The sequence below is a fragment of the Chiloscyllium punctatum genome, chromosome X (genome assembly GCF_047496795.1).
Source record: "Chiloscyllium punctatum isolate Juve2018m chromosome X, sChiPun1.3, whole genome shotgun sequence".
NCBI classification, from domain to species: domain Eukaryota; kingdom Metazoa; phylum Chordata; class Chondrichthyes; order Orectolobiformes; family Hemiscylliidae; genus Chiloscyllium; species Chiloscyllium punctatum.
The window spans coordinates 23,037,028-23,056,825 of NC_092791.1; the positions used below are offsets into that span (position 1 = coordinate 23,037,028).

Here is a 19,798-nt window from a genome sequence, read left to right on the forward strand (position 1 = left end):
GTCCACACATTTTTGACTGGACATTCCTTTCTATCTTTTACACAGTAGCTGGCTCACTTACCATGCTGAACATCAATAAATTTTAGCTGCGTTACTCTCTGACATATGTCAAGTGCTGTCCATGTAAAGGCTACCAGTGACTATACACAAATGCCCATACAACAGAGGTGGGGTCATGTAACTACTGCAAGCCAACACATATCCTATGTATAATAGCATTTATCCAAATGAAGATTATCTTAAATTTTACATGTGTAACAACCCACCCAGAGCTGAAATCTGCATATGCATTCTAAAGTGCATTAGGCCAAACTTCAGAAATTTGCCATTCAGGAAGACTGATTTACTGCTCATCTTCTAACATTGAATAAACGTGCCAAATTTAATATTTGAATAGAGTAGTTTTGATCCTGTACTAACAATTTGTACTCAAAATGCTATTTCTTTAAAACTGATTCCAGAAAAATACCAGTAAACTTCTGAATAACGCAAAGTGGTCTGGCCCATCTTGTATACTTCAAAGTGGAAGACCAGCATGACCAGTACATTTACAAGTATTACTGTTGTTTTTTTAAACTGTTTTCCTCTGGGAAATCACTTCAAAGATTATTTCTGGACTGACTTACTTTTCCAATTTGTTTTAAATTATTTTCAATCAATATGTTCAGACATGTTACGACACAACACTGGGGCATGTGGGACTTTGGACCTGGACCATCTAGCCCAGTGATAGGGATACTACCACTGTAACATAATACCCTCTAATTGGGTTTAACGCTCACATTGATTTGTATTGTCATTTAAGATTTGTTATTTTCATTCACCTTCTGGAGTTAATATTCAACACAGTTAGTGAACATAAGTCAGCTGTTGTAAAAAGCTACTTTGGAATGTATTACGATTTTTGCGCAATAATGAACTGCTGAGTCAACACAGGGTTAGTCTTCAGTGGTCAAAAGTCCTCTGAACCTAACCAGAAACTACGCTTCTTTGACTGGTAAGCATTTGCTCATATACTTCTTTTTAGTTCAAAGATTTCTGTTTCTCCACTTTCCTACTTTTGGTATCTTGAGACTTCCTATCAAGTAAGTTCTTAAATTTTTCACCTTCATGTCAATGAAACACGACATGCTTGAAAAAGGTAAATTTATCCCTTTTAAATTTTGACCCAACTTTTCATAAGCTCCTGAGGCAAATCAGACAGGAATCTACTGTTCAAAGCCAGTATGCTGCTAAATAGGAATCCAGATAATATTCAGCTAGCACAGCATTGTTACTGTAGAGGTAAGTTCCAGTTTCAGATAAGCACTGCTATTGGAAACTGCAAACCAGAGAAATCCGTAAGCAGCAGCATGAATGCAAGAGAATCTTGTTCCGCTGTGTAATGTGTTGCAGCAATAAGAAAACTTAATTTTAATTGACATTCTGAGGGGCCAGTTCCATTATCACTTTAACTGGTAGGAGTATGGTGTGAGTGCACACTGATCAGGATAGTGGCAACGTACTCACATTTTATGGTTGCTATATGCTCACTATTGCTTATGAGGTGCTTTGTGAACCTGCCAACCGTCTAATGAAGGATCAAACTCATAGTTGGCAGTAGAGAATACTAATTTTCTTCAAATGGATTATATAAGCAAGATATCTTCAGAGTCAAAGATCAAAACCAAGCCAAAAGTCTTATGGCAAAATCAGTAACTTGACACCTAGCCAAGTGGGTCCATAGTACTCTGGAGAATGGTTGATGATTAACAAGTCAGCCTGGCTCAATAATGAAAAATGGAGGTGTTTACTCATCACTATGGGGGCAGATCCTTTAAGTTTCAGATAACTATGCAAGCAACGACCCTGAGATAATCAGGCTTATCTGGAAAAGTAGCAGGGATCTAACCAATGGTTTGTGCTGGCAACCTGATGATTTTAGCCAGTTGAATTTCAGCAATACCCCTGGACACAGAACATGTGCATGTGCAAGTTAGGTGAATTGGCCATGCTAAATTGCCCATAGTGTTCAGGGATGTGTAGGTTATTTGCATTAGTCAAGGGTAAATGTAGAGTAATAGGGTAGAGGAATAGGTTTGGGTGGGATACTTTTCAGAGGGTCGGTGTGGACTTGTTGGGCCGAAGGGTCTGTTTCCACACTGTAGGGTTTCTAATTAGGAGCAGGAATAGCCCATTCAGCACCTCCAGCCTTTTCCATTCTTCAATAATATAATGGCTAATTGAATTGTGGCCTCAACTCCACATTCTCACTGACATTGATGATCACATGTTAATCAAGAATTTATCTACCTCTGCCTTGAATATATTCAATGAACCTGCCTCCACTGTCCTCTAGGAAAGATGTATGATCTTCTGAGACTTAAAAAACAAACCTTCCTCACCTTTATCTTTTCAAAAATAAGGAATTTTCTTTCCACTGTGTCCCCTAGTTCTCGTCCCTCCCAAAAATGGAAACATTGTTTCGGTATCCACCTGTCAGGTCTCCTCAGGGTCTTTTGTGCTTCAGTAAGATCACCGCAGATTCTTCCAAACTTCAATGAACACACCTTTCCTCATAAGATAACCACCCATTCAGCCAACAGTCAAGTGAATCTTCTCTAAATGGCTTCTAAGGCATTTTATGTCTATTCTTAAATAAGAAGTCACAACTGTACACAGTATTCCAGAATTGACCTCTTCAATGCTGTATACAACTGTAGCAAAACGTCCCCAATTTTATATTCAATTCCCCTTGTAATAAATAACTGCATTCCATTTGCATTCCTAATCACTTGCTATACTTGCATGCTAACCTCTTCTGAGTCGTGTAATTAGGTTTCTAGTTAAGCAATCTTTCTTCATTTTAAATAATATGCTCTTTTCTATTCTTCCTGCTAATGGACAAGTTCATTTTTCCACATCATAATCCATCTGCCAAAATCTTCTCACTCGCTTCATCTATATGTAACATTTGCAGACTCTGTCATCTTCAAACTTACTTTCCTACCTGTCTTTTGTATTGTCAACAAATTTATCAACTATACTTCCATTCTCACCACTTGCCACTGATATAACTTGCAAATAACTGAGACTCCAAAACTGATCCTTGTGGAACTTTACTCAACATCCTGCCAAACTGAAAATGATCTGTTTGAACCCACAATCTGCTTCCTATTAGCCAACCAATCCTCTTTTCTGAATACTGGAAAAGGCAGTTACGACAACACATTCATAGACTATTAGGGATAATTTCGTATAGCAACATGTCACAGAATCATAGAATCCCTTCAGTGCAGAAAGAGACCATTTAGCCCATTAAGTTTGTACCAACCATCCAAAGACCATCCCACCCAGACCCAGCCCCCCACCCTACCCTCATAATCCCATATTTACCATGGCTAATTCACCTAACCTGCACATCCCTGGATAATATGGGGCAATTTAGCATTGCCAATCCAACACTCTTCTCAGCTTTAGACTGTGGGAGGAAACTGGTGCATCTGACAGAAACCCACACAGATACTGGGAGAATGTGCAAACTCCACACACAGTCATTCAAGGCTGGAATCGACCCCTGGGTTCCTGGCGCGTGAGGCAGCAGTCTCCTCAGGGAACTAACCAGAGATCAGGCTATGGTGCATCTGGTAGTGCGTAATGAAGCAAGTTTAATAAATGACCGCCAAATAAAAGATTCCCTAGAAAGTAGTGATCATAATATGATAAAATTGAATATTCAGTTTTGAGAAAATTGGGTTGGAAACAACTGTGTTTAACGTAAAGGGAATTACAATGAAATGAGGAGAGAGTTAGCTAAAGTGGACTGGGCAGACAGATTAGCAGGAATGACAGTAAGTAAACAGTGACAGATATTTGAGAAAGTAATTCATGACTCTCAGCAAAATTACATCCCAGTAAGGAGCAGATTTCTAAAGAGAAACCAATCATGGCTAACCAAGGAGGTAAAGGAGAGTATAAAGATGAAAGAAAAAACATATAAGGAGGAACAAAGTCAGTGATGGCCCTGAAGACTGGGATAAATTCAGAATTCAGCAAAGAAGGACAAAAAAGATGGGAGAGAAAATAAACTGCAAGGGCAAACTGGCAAGGAATATAAAAACTGACAATAAGAGCTATTTAAATATATAAAAAGAGAGAGATCTAAGTAAACATAGGCTCCTTAGAAAATTGAATCTGGGGAGATAGTTACGCGTAACAAGGCAATGTCTGTTGAGTTATATAGATATTTTGCATCAGTCTTGATGATGGAATATATTTCAATCAGCCCATTAATACTACAGAATGCATGAGAGGAACTAAGTGCCACCACCATCACTAAAGAAGTAGTATTGGACAAACTGATGGGGCTAAAAGCAGAAGTCACTTGATCTTGATGGCTTGCATCCACGGTTCCTAAAATAAGTAACTACAGAGATAGTGATACATTGGTTGTAATTTTCCAAAAGTCCTTGGATTCTACAGAAATATCAGGGGATTAGCAATCTTCAAGCAGAGTCAGCATGCCTTCATGTAAGGGAAATCATGTCTGACTTATTAGAGATTTACAAGGAAGTCTTATCCAGAGTGGATAGAATGGAGCCAGTAAATGTGTTGTATTTGGATTTCCAGAAGGCGCTCAACAAGGTGTGTCACAAAAAGTTAAGTCATAAGATAACAAACCATGTGTTGGAGGTAGTGTATTGGCATGGATAGAGAATTAGCTAATGTGCAGGAAACAGAGAAAAGGGATAAGGATTCCTTTTCAAGTTGGCAACTTGAAGCAGTCACTTCTTTTAACACTTTTTAAGATGCAGTCAATTAGGATGTAGGGACTTGTCATATTTTATTCCAAGTTTTTTCAGTGCCCTCTTAGTGATGAGAACTGTTTTTCAGTTCCTCATTCCTTTTCCTATTCTGATTCACAATTGTTTCTGGGATTTTATTTGTATCCTCTACTGTGAAGACAAATAGAAAATTTGTTTAATTCACCTTCCATTTCCCTATTTTTCATGAGTAATTCCCCAGACCCACTCTCTCTCATGGGCCAAAAACTCAATTTACTTACTACTTAAATACCTGTATAAACTCTTGACTTTTTTTTATATTTCTAGCTAGCTTTCTTGCATACTCCAATTTCCTCTTCCTTATTAATCTTTCGGTCATCATTTGCTGTTCCTTATATTATGTCCAATCTTCTGACTTGCCAAACAAAAAGAACTGTGGATGCGAGAAATCTGAACATCAGCAGAACTAAAGAAGGATCAATGGACCTGAAGCTTTGACTCTGCTTTCACTCCGCATCTGCTACCAGACCTACTCCAGCAATTTCTGTTTTTGCTTCAGACTTGCCACTTGCCTTTGCAGAGTTATATGTTTTCCTTTCGGTTTAATACAGCCTTTAACTTCTTCACTTAACCATGTATGACGTGTCCTTCTCTTATGATCTTTCTTTTTCACTGAGTATTCTGAAATATCCCCTTAAATGTCTGCCACTGTATTCCTACTGACCTATCCCTTAATCAAGTTTCCAAATTTACTTTAGCCAGTTCCATCTTCGTATGCTCATAATTGTTAGTTAAATTGAAAACACTGGTGTCCAATCCACTCTTCTCTCCCATAAAGTGAATGAGAAATTCAAACATTATGATCACTGCTACCGAAGGTCATTGTAAGGTCATTAGTAGAGACCAGCATCTCTTGTGCCCCTGTGCTATATTTGAGAGGCTGCTGTGCATCCACACAACTGTTGGCAATCTGGTGTTACCCCTTGCCAGCAATGTAATGGCACCTACAAAGCCACAATACTTCGGGTATATAACTGGCATGAATAACACTCCCTCACATGTACAACCCCATTCTCTCACTCTAGTCACTGTTTAACCACCAAGGCATAAGGTTTGCCTGTCCTTCATGATATCTTATCTAAACATCGTCTCTAGGACATCACTACTCTGTCCCCAATACCAGCTGTAGATCCATGCATTCTCATTGTTCAGTACACAGACATCATAAGCAATAGGGGAATTTCAAACACGAGCTTTAATTTGCAGCCACCATAACAGAACACAAATAAAATGATGCAAACCAAATGCTGGCATCTTGACCAACATTACCTTTACATTCCATGATGGTCTACTGCACCCAGCTCTCATTGACTGGAAGCAGTCATTGATCAGGTCCTGTCTGGACTGTAGCACACAGTGCAGCTGAGGTCTGTCATGCACAAATTCAGTTTCCTTTTCTCCAAATGTCCTCATCCTTGGAAGACTGCTCTCATCCTCTCAGTTCATCAGTATCTACTACATTGTCCCTGAATCCTACTGTCCAGGCTGTAGCACTGACCTTGTCGTCAGGAAATGAAATGAATAGTGTGATCTTGTTCAGATGTGAGAGATCACACTCAGGGTATTCATCACTCCCTGGAAGGTGCCAGTTGCACAGCAGTTCAAAGTGGCTGTTGCCTTTGCAGCTACTGAGAAAAGATGGCCTCCCACTCGTGCATCGAGCATAATTCCATCATAATGTCCCAAGACACTATACCTTGGTCATGCCCTGGAAATGGAGTCGGAGCTGAAAAAACCCTGATCTTCCTGCAGACCCATGAGTCCCAAGGGGCCTTCTGACTGTGACCTCTCCCTGGGCAGGGGACTCCTCTTCCTTTGTGGTGGCCTACTCCTGTTTCTGGAGAAAGTGAGGACTGCAGATGCTGGAGATCAGAGCTGAAAATATGTTGCTGGAAAAGCGCAGCAGGTCAGGCAGCATCCAAGGAGCAGGAGAATCGACATTTCACTCATGCCTGAAACATTGATCCTCCTGCTCCTTGGATGCTGCCTGACCTGCTACGCTACTCCTGTTCCTGACCTTGAAGCCCTCACCCTTCCGCATTGCCTTCACCATCTTAGGAAGGCAGCCACAGCAACCAACATCCCACCAATGGATGAAGACAAGACTCCTGTTGGAAATGACTGACAGTGGGAACATAAGGCAAAGTCTTAGGTCTCAGAAGAGTAAGTGGTGGTATACCCTGCAAATGAGGGCTGCACCCTGTCATTCATACAGTGAGTTGTGCAGCACCCCAGTAACAAGAGTCATGTCTCCATTGTTCATTCAGTTTAGCCTCAGCATCAGCAACAACATGGTGAAGGTGCTGCCTTGGCTAAGTGACCAACGCATTAAATCAAAAAGGGAGTGCCTGTTGCACTCAGACCTCTTGTTATCCCAAACCGACATTAATCATTCATTTCTCATTGCATTCAGTCCAGACCATTGTTAAACTTACATGGCAGATGATGGTTTCCACCTCCGAAGTTGCACAATTAATGGGCCATCTTTGACCAGCATTTTCCTCTTTTTTTTAAGTGTTTACGGCTAACTTCAGCATTAATGAGATGTCGATGTTGGATTTGCCATGAGCAATGGAACAGCGTAAATCCCCATTGACTAACATTTGAACCCTAAGCACATTCACTCCATACGCATTGCAAATAGATGATGAAATGATTGCAAATAAAAGTTAGCTGTAGTATCCAAACACTTAGAGTCATAGAGTCATAGAGATGGACAGCACGGAAACAGACCCTTCGGTCCAACTTGTCCATGCCGACCAGATATCTCCACCCAATCTAGCCCCACCTACCAGCACCCGGCCCATATCCCTCCAAACCATTCCTATTCATACACCCATCCAAATGCCTTTTAAATGCTGCAATTGTACCAGCCTCCACCACTTCTTCTGGCAGCTCATTCCATACACGTATCACCCTCTGAGTGAAAAAGTTGCCTCTCAGGTCTCTTTTATATCTTTCCCCTCTCACCCTAAACGTATGCCATTTGCTCTCCGTCTTTGTCCTTCAGTGTCCTAGCATCTAGCAAACAGGAATCCTGCTCTTTCCCCATCAAAATAACACTGATTCCATACCGTGGGCATTGTCCCAGCCAGTTTGCAGTTGCATTTCACAACTAGAGAATGGTAAATGATGGCAGGGAAAATAGCTTGCAGTGCCCACCATGAGCACCAGATTTCACCCAGTTGCCAGATATCTCCCACCATATCACCTCGCTGAGGACACCCATGTCTCCTTTTACCTCACACTACCCTGACGGCCCAATTCCACCCATTTCCTCCCCACCTCTCCTCCCCAATGTGGAAACCCAACTCATTGAACTTCACCTCCAACTATCCTCCCTACCCCACTGAGCCTGACATTTCAGTTTAATGATGCCACCCTGCTCCACCTGTGGAGGCCAATATGGTGGTCCTTGCCAATAATCCCTCCTCCTGTTGCCTATCATGTTCTCCAATCCCCAGTTCTGCCTACCATCCACATAAACGTTATGTTTTCTCCTGTCACCATCATTACTCTACCTCTACAAAATCCTCTGCTTTTACCCCCTCCACTTTTGGCAGTCATCCCTCTGCTGCCCCTAGAGGCTCTCCTTATAACTTCCTAAAAGATCAAGGGACAGACCCTGAGGCCCGTGTTCATCCAAAACCTCTAAGGAACTTCAATGAACAGCCCTTAGGCATGACTGATCAGATCTGACTTCACAGCACTCTGACTGACGATACTGGATTCCTCTGACTGCTCGTGCTGGCCCCACAGGACTGATCGTTGCTTATTCTCCACACTGTAGATACACAGATCCCTGGCTCTTGAAAGGCCCAAGCAGACAACTGGCTGTGGCCAAATCACCAGACTCATGTGCAGACTGTGTCCGTGACTGATGGTTCTGGGAATGCTCTGATAGACAGCAGCCCCTCACTCACTGAACTGAGGACTAGCCCCCACCTACTGTCCAAAATAGCCATTTGGGTGAGTAAACGTACAGTGCTTAAATGCAGGCAGCTGGCGCTTGCTGTCAGTGTTAGATTAACGCCTGCCATTCATAAAGATGATACCCCCCCTCAACCCTGAACAGACCCGTAATGACAAACAAACCTGTCTGTCCACCTGTGTAGAAGAGCATGTTAATACAGCAGTGCTGATAGCCTTTCATTCTGGCTGAGGCAACCTCCAATGCACAAGCAAACATGATGCTGCATGGCATGGAAGGCGAGACAAGATAAGGAAGCTGTGAATATGCAGGTAAGTGCAAAGTGAACAGCCTTGAGATGCAGCCTGGTTCCAATGCGTGAGCTGGGTACCTGTCCCTGCATGTAAAATATCAATACATGAGGCTTTCAATGCTAGTTGCCAATGCACCCCTAAATGTGCCCTGGAAATGGATTGGAGATGTACCTTGATGATTGTGAGGTGTGTTTTACTGGTGCTCATGGACTGTGCACTGAGATGCTCTCTAATGCTGAGAAGCATGGAGACTCCTCACAGCCAGCAGTGAGTTGAAATGTCCAAGTACACATCCTGAGTTCCATGTCAAGATTTCTTGCTGTCTAGCTTGTTCAGTGCATTTGGTAAGATAAGAAGCAAAATATTAATTAGGTGAGTTTCACATTAATAAGGTGTTTAAAAGGCTATAATCTCCTTAATTCGCAACGTCTAGCAGAAAACTTACCTTGCAGTGAGTTGGTCACAGCACTGAGATTGGCTTCACCAGACTTCTTGTGCAATTCTGTCACAAATCCCACCATAGCATACATTGCTCAAGCCTGTATAAGATTCCGGCCCACCTCGATACATGTTCCTCCTTTTCTGATATTTAGAGTATATACAGAATGTAGAATAATTATGGCACAGAAAATGATGGCTCATCGTGTCTATGCCAGCTGAAATACACGATACTTCACCCTGAGTGCATAAAAAGTCTATGTGGATTGTTCAATAGTTTGATCTGAAAACTCTAAATCATTGTGATGCGTTCCACAGGTGTCTGGTCAAAACAAAATCTTCGGTGACAAAGTTATATATTTTTGGGCATGGTCAAGAATTTCCTCATATCTGTAATGCTTATACATAGATCTGATCATAAATCGATTGGTAAATTCTAATTTTTACTAATTTTATCTTTCTGCAGATCATATAAAATGAACATATAGGTTAATGACATGCTCCAAACATGAACCCAAACCATGAGACTGGGCTGACCTCTCAAATCATCTGATTTTTTAACTTAAATAGTAACTGCAACAGCAAATCCCTAATCCATAGAAATCAGTCAGTCTCAATAACAGTAACTGCTGGTATCTCATTTTGGTCTTGGAAATGGCAAAGAGTCTGCTGATCACTTACGTCCTTTGGTCATGCGGTGGACTTTTTGGTCTCCATCACATCTACCTTGGAAGAGACAGTCATGCCTTACTATGGATGGTGACATTTGGTGGATTTGGAGTCGGATGGATTAGGGAAATTTGGCAACTGCCGAAGTATGTGCAAAATGCAAACATTTACCACAATAAGATCAAAAAATTAAGACATCTACAACCACCAATGAGCATTGTCCGTGTCATTGGTCAAATTGCAGTTGGAGTTTATTTTGGTTTTATTGCTCTTGTAAGTCTATCATCATTAAATGGCTTCTACATCATGGCGTTGCCACTTGCAATAACACTGGGTGTTCACCTTGTAGCCAGTGTTGGCGAAGAAACCTCCAATGTAAAGACAACAATGATAGCTTCATTCGTTACGTCTCCTATATTCTACGGAAGACCCATTGCAACAGTACCAATTAGTATTGTTGCCAGTATTACCTCTATGCAACACCGTCATTATAAGACTCCAAGTCACACAGAAGACAACCTGAGCGTGCGACTCTATAGACTAGGTCTAGCTTGGCTGGCATTCACAATGCCAATTTCTTACTGTGTGTTGCACAATACTACAGTTACAGTTTTATACATCACAGACACCATCAGCTTTATTCTAGATTCAGTCCGAATATTCCCAATGCTTAGTGATCTTCTCGAGTCTGCATTCCTCCTCCCATACCATACGTGGAAGCTGTTTACTGGTGGAATAGGATTAAGTTATGGATACAATTCGGAGTGGGAAAAGCTATTTGCATCCATCTCTGCCATACAGACCGAAAGAAAAAGGTTGGCATATGAGGTAATTTTTGAACACAGAATTCTATTTGATCCATATCACAGTATACACTTCGACATTCCTATCTATTCTTTCTTCCCCCTCTCACTTCCAATCTAGACATCCCAGCACAGCTGAATGGATAGGTCTGAACTGTATGTGATACAGGGCTTTGAGCTTCATCATTGTGGAGATGGGTTTTAAGTTCCTGTAAAGCCAGAAACAGCCATCAGGTAAATAGTTTAAGGAGACCTTAAGGAGTGGAGGGTAAAAAATGCAATCTAGTCAGGTGGATAGTGATAATTAGATAGTATGGTAGTGAATAGAGGTGGGGATTGGGAAGGACATAAACCAGCTTCATTTTTGGAGGTACTGAGCAGCAGTGAGAATCTGGGGTTCCTGTGGAAGTGGTGGGTGGCAGCATCAGTCTTGTTCATACAGGCAGTTAGGAGTAGCTCGCTGCTCCTCATTCAGTTGGTTATGGCTTATAGTAGTCCTTTTGAAAACCATCTGTTAGGCCACAGGCAGACCTATTTATCTTGAATGCAGTCCTGGTTATCTTGAATGCAGTCAGTCCTGCAAATCCTTATTGCAGAGGGGATTACACACAACTATACATAAATTGAATATTTAAGAAGTCAGAGGAGCATGCATAAAGCAAATGAGTGGATAGTGCAGGGGTATATGAAAAGGTGGAGATCTAGTAAAATGAGGGAATGGCAAAGGGGTGAGTAGCAATGCGTAAGGGATGCTTTTCTTCTTAGTGGGAGGAGAATGCAACATATCAGGGTCAATGTTCTTTTCAGTGAGGCTTGTAGCAGGAATGGGATATGGGGAAGAAGAAGAAATATGATGGAATGTTTTTATTGGTCTTCAATCCTTCTTAATGACAATAGGAAGCAAATGGAGTTTCTTGGCAATAAAGCTAGGTGAGTGTGAGTGCTATGAGGATAGGGTTGCAGTTATTAATTGTCACAGTGTCCATTTTAAGTAGTTTTAGCAGAGGGCTTGTTTTTAGATTTCAGGCATTTGTTTCAAGGTGTCATGGACCGGGCCAGACCCCCTCAAAATGTTTTAAGAAGGTAGCCCAGACCCTAACTACTTCTTATTTTAAAGGCAGATGGAAAGTGAATATTCCATGTGTGATGCAGCTGGTCAAACCACTCAGCTTTGAACAAAACAGAATTTATTTAAACACGACTGTTGAAACACAAACAAAAGAAAACTGAATTCAGAATAACTTAACTATTTGAAAACGCAACTGACTCTATCTAAACTTAACAAAGTTGTTCCAATACCTGTAACATTACATAAACACACCCCTTAGCAAAAGGTAAATTCAAACACAGGTTCTTACAGGCAGGGGAGGTTTCAGAGAGGGATCAGACAAGAAACATCTGTTCAACCATGGAACTTTGCTTCACTGCAGCAGCTTCTCTGCTGCTAGCAGTTTTCCGACTGCCTGCAAAAACAAAATCAAACTAGAAAAAAAATCCAAAACTGGGAGAACTGGCCACTCCGCTACCGTTGTTTTCAAGTAGCCATTTCCAGAAATATCAGAACCTCTGTCGTTACGACCCCATCTTGAAAAAACCCAAGGACAACATAACCTTGTTAAAGGGGCAGCATCATCACAAAGGGAAATCAATTATATGCCTTCATACTTTAATGCATTGTGCTCCACTGCACTACACAATCTATCTTTCTTTGTCTATGGGACCAATGAATTAATTAATAGTGTTCACGACTGACAGTGAGGGCTAAATGCTGGTATTAATAGGAAATGTATTACTTATAGAAGGAGAGTTATTAAGTTTTAATTCCGTTTTTCAGATTGTTAACAATCCCTTTACAACTTGTATTAAAGATTATTTAAAATGTTGTTTTACATTGAGGGCTTTTCACAAAATTAAAAATCCATCTGATTTTTTTTTGAAATGGGAGAAAGTTTTCTCTGAATTGCATGGTGGGAAGTCAGAGTGGTGTGATAATTCAAGATTTTCTAAGTTTCCAAGTCTAAGAATGACATGAATGGTATTTCCTACCGGCAGAGGCTTGCCATTGTGAGAAGCGCCTAGAGACTCATCGTTGATGTAATGGCAATTGCTCCCATCATCCTAATTGCATTTATATTGCACTCTCTCATTCCTGTTGCATTCCCATCAGCAGCATTCTCACTGCACGAACAGAAGATTGCTAGCCACCCTCACGACAGGAAATGCTATTTTGATCTTCTGTCTTCTCAGGTCAGCTACTGTCCCTAATTGGATGTTGATCCTAAAGGTGTTTTCTTAATTGGCCGCATTCTGGGAGATTGAACTGGAAGGTGCACTTCTCATTCAAATGGGGTTGGAACTCATAAGGGGTCCTGACAGCTGAAAATATTCTCAGTCCAAGAAATTCTGACTACGATATTTAGTGTCTGCCAACTGTAGCACACTTTGTGATGGTTCGGTTCAGACGTTTTGCTTCTTTGCAATAAAGGGAGGGATCCTAGTTTATTGTAGAATGTAGAAGTGTATATTTTCCCCTGCACTATCTTAAACACTACCTTAAAAAGATGAATTTTCAGAAAACACAATCACAGCATAATGATTCTCCCATTTTTGATTTTTTTTCAAAAGAATTTTCCTTTCCCTTTCCCAAATGTGTTCCTCGATGAAAAATCTAATATCTTCTTGTTGAAGTTAAGAAAAGGCCATACAAAATATATGTAGTACCATTTTTCTAATCCTGGATAGATCCGCTCCTCCCTGGTTATATATGATTCTAAGTAAGCAATTGCATTACTTAGATTGCATACATGCCTTGCTGAACTACATATTTATAAATTAATATTTGTAATTTTTAAAAAATTTCAGGTGTTGGGATTACATGAGGAAGCAACTTTGGAAGAGATCAACAGAAGTTATAGAGAGTTGGTGAAACGCTGGCATCCTGACCACAACAGACACAATTTAGTTGAAGCAGAGCGACAATTCATTGAGATCCAAGCAGCATACGAAGTACTTGCAAAAAACAAGCAAGGAGAGACATATTAAAGCTGCACCAACATTCACAAAGTATCAGTGCAAACTGGTTTTAAAACTTATGATTGTTGCCAATGTGGTATAAGCTTGCTAAAATTGTGTACCCTGAATTTTCTATTTTTTTTATTAGTTATTGTTACCTGTCATGCTTTTATGTCATCTATATTACAGTTCCTTTGGAAGTTGCATGCAGTTTAAATCAAGATACTTAGATGAATGTTATTATGCAAGGTTCTTATAGTTCCCAGAGTTAGTTCACCTACTAGTCACTATTAGGTTGGCAAGCCAAGATATTTCCTCTCCCAAACAGGAGATTCGCCTTGTTAATTAATATCAGCCAGACAGGAACGTCTGCTTTGAAGCCAGGACCAATTCTGAAGGTAAGCAGTAGGCAGGACTGAACTGAAGAACTGAACACAGGAAATAATACATTTTAATAACATTTTTAAATCTTACATTTTAAGATAGCTTCCTTTTTTATTATAGTTTATCTACAATGAAATTTTAAATTGTGAGGTGATTTTTTAGGGTCCCATTAATACAAGAATGACATATTTATGCTGTCTTACTGTCTCAGTTGTAGCTCTATTGGAGATGTTGTCTTTCAGATGAGATGGTAAACCAACTTACCATCTGCTCTCTCAGGCAGTTGTAAGATTCTATGGCATTATGTTGAAGAAGAGCTGAGGAGCTAACCTAGGTATCCTTACTAAGATTAGTCCCACAAACAACATCATTAAAATAGATGTTTCCATCATTACACATTGCTGCTTGGAGGAATCTAATGTTGGCAAATTAGCTGCTGCATTTCCTAAATGACAACATTGATGTTGTGGACCAGACCAAATCCCCTCAAAAGATATATTAAGATAATAGCCTGGAGTCTAAACTTTTTTTATTTTAAAGGTAAGTGCAAGGCATTGCATTCCAGGTGTAATTTGATTGGTCAAATTACTTGATTTTTAGCAAAACACACTTCTGCCTCAACCTTTCTTCATAAGAAAAAAACAGGACAAGGTACAACTCTTAAAGCCACAGTATCATCACATCTCCCTGCTTTAAAAAAAGAACAATAAATATACAAAGATGGCCTCATTTTCAAAAACCGTTAGCCTTACAGTAATAAAACACTCAAATACAAATACATTATATTGACTTTAAGCATGCAAACAAATACTACAGTCCACCACCAAACACCTCTGTCTTCTTTGATCAAAGTCATGACAATACATTGGCAATTATGTTAATTCGTCCTACCCCGTATAGAATTTTCAAATTGACTGGCTGCAATAATAAGCTCCATCTAAACATTTTTATCCTCAATTTTTTCCAAAAACTTTAAGGGGTTATGATCAGTATATACAATAGTTTCAGACACATTACTGGCAATAGAATGCTCAAACCTTACAACGCCAACACTAAACTCGAGGTCTCCATCTCAGTTGTGGAATATTTCTGTTGGTGATAATTACATTTTCTGGAAAAATATTAAATAGGTCTTTCTATCTTCCTGTCATCTTCTTGTAAGAGTACAGCACCGACACCCACATCACTCGCATTGATAGCCACTTTGAATGGCTTTGCATAATTAGGTGTGGCTAACACTGGGGCAGTAGTTAACACAGTTTTCAGGCTGCCTTCTGACATTCCTCTGTCCACTGAAGTTTTATGCACTCCTTCAATAAGTCAGTCTGGAGCAAACACACTGCCAAATTTCTGTATGAACTTCCAATAAAAACTACTCAGTCCCAGTGATTGTAGTACTCCCCAATTCATTGATGGTATGGGAAGCTTCCCAATGACCTTTGTTTTCACATCCTGCGGGGCCATTTGTCCATGTCCAATGACATGATCCAGGACGTGACTTGGAGTTCTGCAAACTCATTCTTAGCCAGGTTGATCACCAAGCCCGCCTCCCAAAGTCGATCAAACAATTCCAATAGATGCTCCAAATGTTCCCTCCGTTTGTGACTAAAAATCACCAGATTGTCGATGTACACCGGACAATTGAGTAATCCCTAAATCACTTTATTGATTAGACTTTGAAATGTAGCTGGTGCAGTTTTCATACCAAATTACATAACTTTAAACTGGTGTGGTCCATTCGGCATCATGAAGGCCAAAATTTTCTTCGCTCTTTCGGAGAAAGGTACCTGCCAGCATCACTGAGTAAGTTCAACTTTGAAATACAAGTTGCTTGTCCACCTTCTCAATACTTCCAAATGTGGAAGAGGATATGATTCAGATTTTGCAACTGCAATGATCTTCATGATAGTCCACACATAATCGTTGGGTACCCTCTGGTTTTTGGCACTATTACTGTGGGTGAACTCCATTCGCTGCAATTCACTTCGATTATATTGCCTTTGACCATGCTTTCAATCCCTTTTTGAACATGTGCCAACTTTAGAGGGTTAGGTCCACAAGGATGTTGCTTACTTGGAACCGCATTTCCTTGATCTACATCATGCAGATTGGTACTCCCTAGTATATTACCTTCCTATGTGATGTAAAAACACTTTCAGGTCATTTCAACTTTCCTCTGGAAAGTAACTCAGTAATTTATTCCAATTTTTGAGCACTTCCCCATTGTCCAATTTAATTAGGGGGATGTCTAATTCAGAATCACCTGAACTTGGTTCTTCACTCTGTGTTATAACTAGTAACACATTCTCTTTTTGGGTTCCTTCCCTATCAAGATAGCTTTTGAGCATATTCACATGACACACTCTCGTATTTCTTTCTAGATGATGTTCTTACAAAATAATTCACCTCTCTTAATTTCCTTTTGATTTGATAAGGCCCACTAAAGGCCCTTGCCTTTTAAGGTTCACCTGCCAATGGAAGTAACACTAACATTTTATCTCCACGAGCAAAATTACAAATATTTGATTTTTTATATGCTTCCTGTTTCATCACATGTTGTGCAACTTTCAGATATTGTCTAGTCAACTCACCTGATCTATTCTATCATTCTCTAAAATCTGACACATAGTCCAAATGTATGGTCTCTGAACTCTGACTTATCAATTTCTCCTTAATTAATTTCAATTGTCCTCTCACATCAATCCCAAAAACTAATTCAGATGAACTGAATTTAGTTGATTCACTCGGTGCATCCCTCACTGCAAAACATGCATACGGAATTCCTTTATCTCAATCCTCTGGATAGTCTTGACTATAAGCCCTCAACATAGAATCCATACACTGTGGAAGCAAGCCATTTGGCCCATCAAGACCGTACTGCCTCTCTGAAGAGCATCCCACTCTGATCCACCCCATCCCTGGAACCCTACATTTCCCATGGCTAATCCACACAGACACAGTGAGAATGTGTAACTCCACACAGACAGTCGCCTGAGGCTAGAATTGAACCTGGGTCACTGAGCCACCATCCTACCCCATGGTCTTTAAAGTTTGATGCCACCATTCTAATGTTCTCTGCGATTCTAGAATGTACGCAGTAGATTTGAATAGTTTAATTCCTAAGCTATCCATAACTTCCGTGGATAACTTTGATGTAAAATTTGACCCTTGATCCGACTGTATTTCTCTGGGTAGTACATGTCTAATAATGAAATGAGGAACTCTTCTGCAATCCTTTTCGCCATGATACTATGTAATGGAATAGCTTCTGGAAATCTAGTGAACACATCCATTATGGTTAACAAATATTGATTCCCACTTTATGTTTTAGGTAGGGGTCCTACACAAACAATTATTAGTCTCGTAAAAGGCTCCTCAAATGCGGGAATGGGTATTAAGTGTGCTGGTTTTATCACTGCCTAAGGTTTTCCAATTACCTGACATGACTGGAAAATTTCAACCATATTTTTATGCAGTCCAGCCCAATAAAAATGTTTTTGCATTTTGGTTTGAGTTTTCCTTACTTCCAAATGAAATCCTACTGGTTACTCATATGCTACGCGCAACATCGCCTTTCTATAACCCACCTGTAACACAACTTAATGAACTTATGCCCCTTTCTCATCACCTGAACATGTAATGGTCTTTATTTCCTCATAAAGACATTATTTTTAAGTAACATTCTGGGATACACTCAGATTCTTCTTCTGTGTATACATTTTGATACAACTGCTTTAGTTTTTCATCTTCCTGTTGTAATTCAGTTAATTTCTCTGAATTAAAAATATCCACATTGTCCTCCACCTGTTATTGTGTTTTTCTCAACCATTTGATCAAACATAGCCTCTGATAATTGAACTTCAACTTCCTTATCTTTATTCTTTGATTTCTCCTCTTGTTTCTGCTTGTGGCTTTGTGACTGTATTACCACACAGTCAGGAAGAGTCCCAGGATATACTTCCTGTAACATCTCAGTTGCTTGATTTTCCACTAGCTTATCAACCACAGAAGGCATCGGTGATGCAGCGATGTCATTACCAAGAATAAACTGTATTTCTGGAACTGAGAATTTCTCTATTATTCCTACCACCATTTCACCACTATTCATCGGACTCTCCAACCTCATTTTATTTAATGGAACACTGTGCTTTTCGCCATGAATTCCACATATTATCACTTTTCCTGGCAATACTCCTTCTGAATTACATATCTCCTCATCTCTTGCCATCAAGGATTGACTTGCTCCTGTACCTCTTAAAATCTTAATTTCTTTACCTACTCTTCCTGGCATACATGGGTAAACCTTAACCACGCAAGCAAATTCTTCAAAGTGATCTAGCACTTACCTCTCAACCAACCCCTGACAAGATAGATTGTATATTTTTTCACAGTTTTAGCTTCATCTGTGCTTTCTTTACTACTTCAACAAAACTCGCTGCTTATACTGTTTTCCCACATCCGTCTTCCCAGTGTTTTTTCTAAACCACCAACACTGCAACTTCATATGGTCTACTTTATTGCAGTGAAAACACCTGAGTTTCTTTACTTCTCTTCCCCTCTTAGGTTTCTTTTTTACCCTGTGGTAAATTATCTTTACTATTTTCAATGAAATCTCTTTTTCCCTTACCACCTGACTATTCCTCTTTTCCTCAATGAACCAACTCATAATCATCTGCCATTTCTGTTGCTAATCTAGCAGTCTTAAATCTCTTCCACATGAGTTCTCACTACTTCAGGAAGTGAATTTTTGAACTCCTCCACAATAATCATCTCTCTAAGGTGTCATATGTTAGGTCTGTTTTCAATGCCCTTATTAAAGTATCAAAATCCTTCCAAACTCTATGTACATTTGACCAGGTTCCCTCCTTAGATTCCTAAAACATTGTCTGGAGGCTTACGGCACAAGCTCATATGCACTTAAGATGGCTTTTTTCACCTCATCATACTACACAGATACCTCCTCTATGAGAAATGCAAATGCCTCACTAGCTCTACCTACCATCTTCATTGGGATCAACAATACCACATGGTCACCGACCATTTCATTTATTTAGCCACTTTCTCAAATGAAATGAAAAATGTTTCTATAGCCTTCTCATTGAACTTTAGCAATAATTAAGACATATATAAACAGTTCCTCACCTGGCCTTTGGCTACGATGGGATTGCTCTCCAACACTGTCCTCATCATTTGTCTCAACCTCTGTCTCAACCTTTCTTCATAAAATAAACAGGACAAAATACACCTCTTAAGGTTACATTGAACACACTTGAAAAAGTACTTCATTAGCTGTGAAGTACTTTGGGACTTCCTGGGGTTGCAAAAGGTGCTATGTAAACAAAGGTCAATGTAAAAAAAGTCTCAAAGTGCTTGTGACATAACGGTTGTCCATCTTTTCCATGTATTTCAATCACACAATAGATGACAAATATTACAGCATTTCTC

The 19,798-nt window shown here is 39.9% G+C and overlaps 1 protein-coding gene across 1 annotated transcript; it reads left to right on the forward strand.

Moving 5' to 3' along the window:
* The first annotated feature begins 783 nt into the window (after nt 1-783).
* Nucleotides 784-17,860, forward strand: dnajc22 (DnaJ (Hsp40) homolog, subfamily C, member 22). Its single transcript, XM_072567387.1, has 3 exons — nt 784-997; nt 9,952-10,982; nt 13,820-17,860. The coding sequence occupies exons 2-3, from the start codon at nt 10,140-10,142 to the stop codon at nt 13,997-13,999; spliced, it is 1,023 nt and encodes a 340-aa protein (XP_072423488.1). The 5' UTR covers nt 784-997; nt 9,952-10,139; the 3' UTR covers nt 14,000-17,860.
* Nucleotides 17,861-19,798: the final 1,938 nt, after the last annotated feature.